Genomic DNA, 7,167 nt, shown 5'->3' on the forward strand with positions numbered 1-7,167 from the left:
CTAGCAAGGGGCTACAGGGCTGGACACACTGACAGTGGACAGACAGAGCTATATGTGGGTGAAGTATGGAACACAGACACGCTCCCTTTTCTTATCCACCAAGTGACCTCCTGTCCTTCAAATCGTCCTTTAAAATCCACCTCTTCCCAGAACGCCTCCTGCCTTCTGCCCACCAGAAATTCCTGCAACCTGCCTTTCAGAAACTATTGTTCTGGGGCTTGCCTTTGTTTGCCTTGTTTATCTTCAATTGTAAACTCTCCAGCGCAGGGAAGGGCTCCAACATTTATAGGATACTGTGGCCATTTGTCACATAAGTCCATTTTAAAATAATAAGACCGTCACTAATCCTAATGAAGCCTGCACAGTCCGAGCCCACTCTACCTGGCTCAACCCAAAGATAACAGCTCCTCATTTTACCAGACAATTCAATTCCTGATACCATTTGACAAAGTACAAAACCATGATGTAGGAATATTCTGAATACTGCAACATGCCAGAGGGCGTGAGGTATCTGCCCCTTCCCACCCACCCCACCCTCCTGCCAAGGTCGCCATAGTCATTTTGAGTAACTGGCTGGGTTTCTGTGAGGGGTCTAACAACTGATGATAAATACTGACTTGTCCCTGCTGCTTCTCGGCAAGGCCGCTGACTCGTATTCTAAAATAAAAGGTATAAATTGTAACCTCCTGGGGCAGGGACCGTCTCTGTGGTCTGTGTTCGTACAGAGCCTAGCATAATGGTGCACAAATAGGGTTCCTGGGTGCTCTGATAATACAAATAATTAATCAAGCCTATAATCATTTTCCTGCAAAAACGAAGAGCGTAGTCATCGTCTTTCAGAGCGACCCATTCAGCACAGACTCAGGGGACCTTGCGTCCCACAGGAGAGATGGGTCCACGTCATAGCACACCGCCCAATTTAGATCCCTTTCCTGACCCTTCAGTCCCCTTCCTGGGAGCCTTTCAGCGGCTGGAAAAACAGCAAAAGCTGCAAAAAAGAAAGTCTCATTTTTCCCACCAGTGCTAGTGGGTTAATGATTGATTTGAGCAGATCACTGTGAATTGCTGAGACAGAAGCCTGGAGCAGGTAATTGTGTCAAACTCCTGTGAAGTAATGTTTGCTGAGGAGCTTTGGTGCTAACATGTCTTGATTGGGGGGACATCTTTGAAAAGCAAATGTAATCTGCGTCCCAAGCAGTATATAACCAGCCAGCCACAAAAGTGAGGCGTCGCATTCCGTCCCAAAGCCCCAGCAATCTCCCCGCAGCCTGAGCTGCAGCCATGGGGACAGGAATGGATTTTGTACACAGCTCTGGAGTCCAAATGACTCACTACCTGCAGGAGAACTACCAGAGCTCCCAGGGCTGGTTCCTCTTCATCTCCTTTGCGGCCGACCTCAGAAACACCTTCTTCATTCTCTTCCCCATCTGGTTCCACCTCTGCGAGGCCGTGGGCATCAAGCTGATCTGGGTGGCTGTGATCGGGGACTGGCTCAACCTGGTCTTTAAGTGGTGAGTGTGTGGGCCTCACTGCCAAGGCAAGGCCCAGGGTTATGTGTCTATAAGAGAGCCGGGGAGGGGCACACGCACATTAATACACACATGTGCACTCATACACACTCACCCTCATGCAGAAGTTCACATGAGATACGTTACTATCGTATCCTGTGTTACAAATGAAGTGCATTAAAGGGGCTGTCTGTGTATTTTTAAAATTAAGCCGTGTAAAAATGCATCTTCTTGAGTGCTTGAGTTAAACTGATGTAATTTAATACTAGAAAGAGAAACTGCCCAGATGGGCCAGCAGGGCGCTGTTGCCTGATTTCCTCTCCATACCATGTTTGATTTATTGTAGCTCTGGGCACATCAATATTACTGTAATTTATTAAATGAGTGATAGAGGCACTGGCAGTCAGCGAGACAAGGTGCGGGAGGTAATAACTTTTATTGGTCCAGCTTCTGTCGGTGAGAGAGGCAAGCTCCACAGACTCTCAGAATCATAGAATCATAGAATATCAGGGTTGGAAGGGACCTCATGAGGTATCTAGTCCAACCCCCTGCTCAAAGCAGGACCAATTCCCAACTAAATCATCCCAGCCTGGGCTTTGTCAAGCCTGACCTTAAAAACCTCTAAGGAAGGAGATTCCACCACCTCCCTAGGGAACCCAGTCCAGTGCTTCACCACCCTCCTAGTGAAAATGTTTTTCCTAATATCCAACCTAAACCTCCCCCACTGCAACTTGAGACCATTACTCCTTGTTCTGTCATCTGGTACCACTGAGAACAGTCTAGATCCATCCTCTTTGGAACCCCCCTTTCAGGTAGTTGAAAGCAGCTATCAAATCCCCCCTCATTCTTCTCTTCTGCAGACTAAATAACCCTAGTTCCCTCAGCCTCTCCTCATAAGTCATGTGCTCCAGCCCCCTAATCATTTTTGTTGCCCTCTGCTGGACTCTTTCCAATGTTTCCACATCCTTCTTGTAGTGTGGGGCCCAAAACTGGACACAGTACTCCAGATGAGGCCTCACCCATGCCGAATAGAGGGGAATGATCACGTCCCTCGATCTGCTGGCAATGCTCCTATTTATACAGCCCAAAATGCCGTTAGCCTTCTTGGCAACAAGGGCACACTGTTGACTCTTCCTCAGGCAGGGCAGGTTTGCTGGGGGTCGGGCTGCGGGGTGCGGTGATTCTGCAATGTTTGTCTTGTGGTATCAGTTAAACCCAGCTCTTGAAAGACACCACGACCATTGGCATTGTAAAGAGGCCGAGGCTTGAGGCCATGTCTACACTACAGCCATAGCAGGGGCCTTAGCGATGCCTGCATGACCCCATAGCGTAGACACAGGCTGCACTGACGGAAGGGGTGTTTCTGTTGCTGTAGAAACACCATCTCCCCAAGCAGTGGTAGCTTGGACAATGGATGCAGCCTTCCTTTGACCTAGCTGCGCCTACATAGGAGCTTAAGTTGGTGTCACTATGTCACCCGGGGCTGTGGATTTTTCACTCCCCTGAGCGACGTAGCTATGTCAACCTAAATGTTAAGTAGGCCTCAGTACGCCCTGGCGACTGTTCTCACCTCTCAGCCCCTAACGCAGGTCTCTCCAGGTCAGGGCGGAGGCACAGTTGCAGGGGACTGTGGGGGAGGCTTGCACTATCAGCAAATAGCAGCCTGTCAGCGATCAGAGCTGTCAATCGAGCACCTTTTGCTGGCAGGAAATTCACTTTAAACCTGTTAAAAACACCTGGTTCAAGCTCCTGTTCCTTTCCTGTCATGGTCATGGCAAGGGCCAGGCTGTGCAGGGCTTGGGTGGGCTGTACACGCCATCATACGGCAGCCCAACGGTGTATTTCTGGGCAACTAGCGCTCATCTCAGGGGGCTTAAACCAGTCACTGCCCATCTGGCCTCATGTCCTCCAGTATAGCCAAGATGTGCTATATTTGTCCCCAAAAATGCCATCATCTTGCTTAAAGAAACCCCTGCCTGGCCTTGACCCAGCGTCAGAGATTGCTGAATAAAATAAACACGCTGTTCAGGGAGGATAAAAGGCTGGTTAGAGGTCTCGGGACTTCGAGAGCATTTCGTGTGGACCCCAGTGAGATAATGGTCAGAAGGCAAAGGGTGGTTCCAGGAAAACAGCAAGACCCATGAGCAGAGTTCACTTCCCCTGAGAACAGACACTTTCTGATTAACCTGAAAACATCGGCTTGGTCTCACGCTCTTTCCTGGCTAATGAGCCCAGACCTGACTTTGGCACCAGGTGGAGTCCTCTATGAATGAACCGGTTGTGCTGGCCAAGAGGAGGGGGGTGGATGATGCCTGATTTGACCATGTGACCCATTGCATTTCACTACAGGATTCTCTTTGGGCAGCGACCCTACTGGTGGGTCCGTGAGACCGGCTACTATGGCAACGCCTCCACCCCTGTGATCCAGCAGTTCCCTGTCACCTGTGAGACCGGCCCAGGTGAGCAACCCCCCTCCACAGTGCACATGCGGCACTCAGGAGAAGCTGACAAATGCACAGCCTAGACACCAGTCACTGCACCCACAGCAACCATTAGCCTTTGGTTGTTAATGAATGTAACACCCCAAAGGGGCTAGGTGCTCTGCACCCACAAGAGGAGGCAGGTTTCTGCCCCAAAGAACGTAGAATCAAAGGTCCATCTGAGGACACCTGCGTGTCCTGAGTAGCACTTTACCCCCAGGAGTCGTCCTACTGAGTGACCACTGATTTCTCCTGGGATTAAGGTGCTCAGAAATCAGGCCCTGAATTCAAGCCCATTTGGAGGCCTGAGTCGGTTCCCGCACCGCACAGGCTTCATGCAGTGCTGGGAGACAGGGCAGCTGGTGTGCCTCATTGACCTAGGCGTCTGAGTCTCCGTTCGAAGGGTGAGCCCTCCCCGAGGGCAGAGCATGCTCCCAAGGGAGGTGGTGGGGCTGCACTGGCCCCCGGGTGGGAAATGGGCCGGGCGAGCGCTATGCCAGCTAACCTCCTGGCAGAGAAGTCTGGGTCGTCTGCACACTAGCAACCTCCGCAGCCTCCTTTGCTTAAAACTCCTCTCTCAAGCTGTAGCCTGGCAGCTTCGGGGTGGACTCTGGACTGTCCTGGGCTGCAGCAGCCTCTCTCTGCATTGAGCCTCCAGCCTTTCCTGCATTCTTAGAGGCCAGACTGGATTCCAATCCCCCGCTTGTGATTTTGGGGGCCAGAGTGACACGCAGATCAAAACCAAGCTGTTTTTTTTGTGAGAAGAGCCCCCTTCTGGCTGCCCTTCCCCCACGTGGTCTGGTTCCCACCTAACCTTTCACCAGGGGTGGGCTGGAACAGGGGTTCTCGCTCCCGGCAGCTGTCTGTCTGTCCTACCTGTGATCCGATTTATAATACAGTCAAGCGCTCTGGCTCTCTGGCCTGGCCTGGAATGGACAAAAGACAGGTAAAGGAGCAGCAGCCGACACCCAAGGTATCAGGGGGCTGAGACTGTGAAAGGGAACGATGTCTAAATAGTTAAAGTCCTCGGGAAAGGCCCCATCAAACATCAGCCCAGGAAGCCTGTAGCAGGCGGCCTGGGCTAGAACAGACTGTGAGATGATTCCCTTCTGTGCGTTCAAACTCTCCCGCAGCCAGAAGCCAAAGTGGGAGGGGTTTTCTCTTCACTGAGCTCACTGCAGGCTTCTCCCAATTCTCCTCCACAGGCAGCCCCTCTGGCCATGCCATGGGCTCAGCTGGGGTGTACTACGTGATGGTGACGGCTCTGCTTAGCACCCTGCGTCGGCGCCGGAGATCCCCCTTCCAGCAGCAGTAAGGATCCAGCTCTGCCCTCGCGCTGGGTGCAGGGCCAAGGGGTGTAATTCAGGGCAGTGGCATTAGCTCTGGGCAGAATGAGCTCCAGCTAATCCCAGACGTGTGCGGCTCCTCTTGGCTTGGCCGTGGCAGCCGACCGTACTCTGATGCTTGACCAGCTCGGCTCCCCGGTTGGGCTCGTGCCCGTCAGCCCCTGGCTGTGTCAATGTGCACATGGCATGTGCAGTCTGGAGCTGCATGGGGAGCGCCGCTGGTGGGTTCAGACCCCAGTGTGGGATTGAGTCTCCCCCCCCAGCAAGGCACTGGGACGGCCTGGTTCAGATCTGGCAGCTGGGGTCTGGGGTCTCCGTCCCAGATGCTGCTGCTGTGTCTGTCCTCCTGAAATGTCCCACAAATCTTACTTATTGAATAAACGGTTCATCACGTTCCCCCCACCAATCCCACAGCCCACTAACTGCTGTGTTCTCGCTGCTCGTTGCAGGTGCCTGCGGGGGGCGCTGTGGATGTCATTCTGGGGGGTTCAGGTGTCTGTCAGTCTGTCCAGGATCTTCCTAGCAGCTCACTTCCCGCACCAAGTCATCACGGGCGTCGTTGCAGGTGAGGTGCTGCTGCCCGGGCGGTTCCCTGGATTGCTCCCCACACCGCGGGGTGGGCTGGATGCAGCTCTGGGAAGTTTCCATGTTATTCCCTTGTAAGAAACCAAGCGCTTCTGTTGTCAGAGGTGGGAAAACAAGGTGCTGCCCAGCAGGCTTGCAGTCTGGCTCAGCAGGCGCGGGGTTAAAGCCCACAGAGTGCCTGCCGGTGGTTCTTTGCCATGGAAGGGCAGCGCTCTCTGGCGTCGCTGGGCAGCCCTGTCCCCGCCTGCGTTCACTCACTGCCAGGCTGGACGGGAGAGGGTCAGGGAGCGACAGAGAGAGGAGCCAGGTGGGGACAGTCTGATTGGAACTGGGCAAGCGCAGCAGAGGGACCAGGGGGCTGATGCAGCGGAAAGGGAGCAGGGGACCCTCTGAACCCCCCTTCTCCCTTGCCCAGTGCTGGGGCTGGGGGGACGGGGTGTTGGCTTCTAATTATCTGGCTTCAGATAAACAGCTGAAAATGTGCCCGGCCCCAGGCCTGTGCCAGGCCTTTTGCTGGAATTTGGCCGAGCAGCTAACGACCCCAAAGCCTAACAGAGACGGGGCAGCCAGGAGTCCTTGGTCCATCTCCCTCTGCTTCGTGCTGTTATTATTATCGATGTGCATTGCGGTGGTACCCCCCAGCTGAGACGTAGCCCTGCTGCGCTGCGCAAACAGCAGAGCCAGTCCCCGCCCCATAGAGCTCACGGCCTATGGGCCCCATTGGGAGCCCTGTGGTGAGGTGACCCCTGGGCCGCCACTTGGGTTGAGAGGCTCGGAGTCCGGCCCTGCAGAAATAGGCCAAAGGGAAGGAGAAGGGCAGGATGGTTATGGCTCGGGGCATTGTCATGGGAACAGGAGCCTCATTCCTTATGGCCTTGCTGCTGCTCCCCCCTCGACGCCAGACCTGTCGTCTGACATCGCCCCCATCGTGCCCAGCGGCTCCGCAGCCGGTCTGGGGGAAATGGGAACCTGGGCGTTGCGGAGTCAGCAGAATTGTTCCTCCAGTGATTGTCTCCCAGGTGCCTTGGAAGGCCTTTAACCGCCTCTTCTCCCCACCCTTTGCAAACAGGCCGGAGCCTTGCTGTCAGCGGGTAACGGCAGCCCAGGCAGGGAAAGCGGGAATAGTGTCTGTGTGAAGGACAGGGTTGGGCTTTGGTACCTTGACTCCTTCCTGCATCGCTGACACGTCTGTCTCCCTTATCAGGCATGGCAGTGGCTGAAGCTTTCCGGCACATCCCCTCCATCTAC

At 54.1% G+C, this 7,167-nt stretch overlaps 1 protein-coding gene across 1 annotated transcript; it reads left to right on the plus strand.

The window, feature by feature from the left end:
• The first annotated feature begins 1,033 nt into the window (after positions 1-1,033).
• LOC113405555 (glucose-6-phosphatase-like) lies at positions 1,034-6,651 on the plus strand. Its single transcript, XM_026646766.2, has 4 exons — positions 1,034-1,511; positions 3,858-3,967; positions 5,194-5,299; positions 5,784-6,651. Exons 1-4 carry the CDS (start codon positions 1,282-1,284, stop codon positions 5,995-5,997), a joined length of 660 nt encoding a protein of 219 aa, XP_026502551.1. The 5' UTR covers positions 1,034-1,281; the 3' UTR covers positions 5,998-6,651.
• The last annotated feature ends 516 nt before the right edge of the window (positions 6,652-7,167 follow it).

Source organism: Terrapene carolina, unplaced genomic scaffold, assembly GCF_002925995.2.
Source record: "Terrapene carolina triunguis isolate 2854851 unplaced genomic scaffold, T_m_triunguis-2.0 Scaffold42580, whole genome shotgun sequence".
In the NCBI taxonomy this organism is placed as follows: domain Eukaryota; kingdom Metazoa; phylum Chordata; order Testudines; family Emydidae; genus Terrapene; species Terrapene triunguis.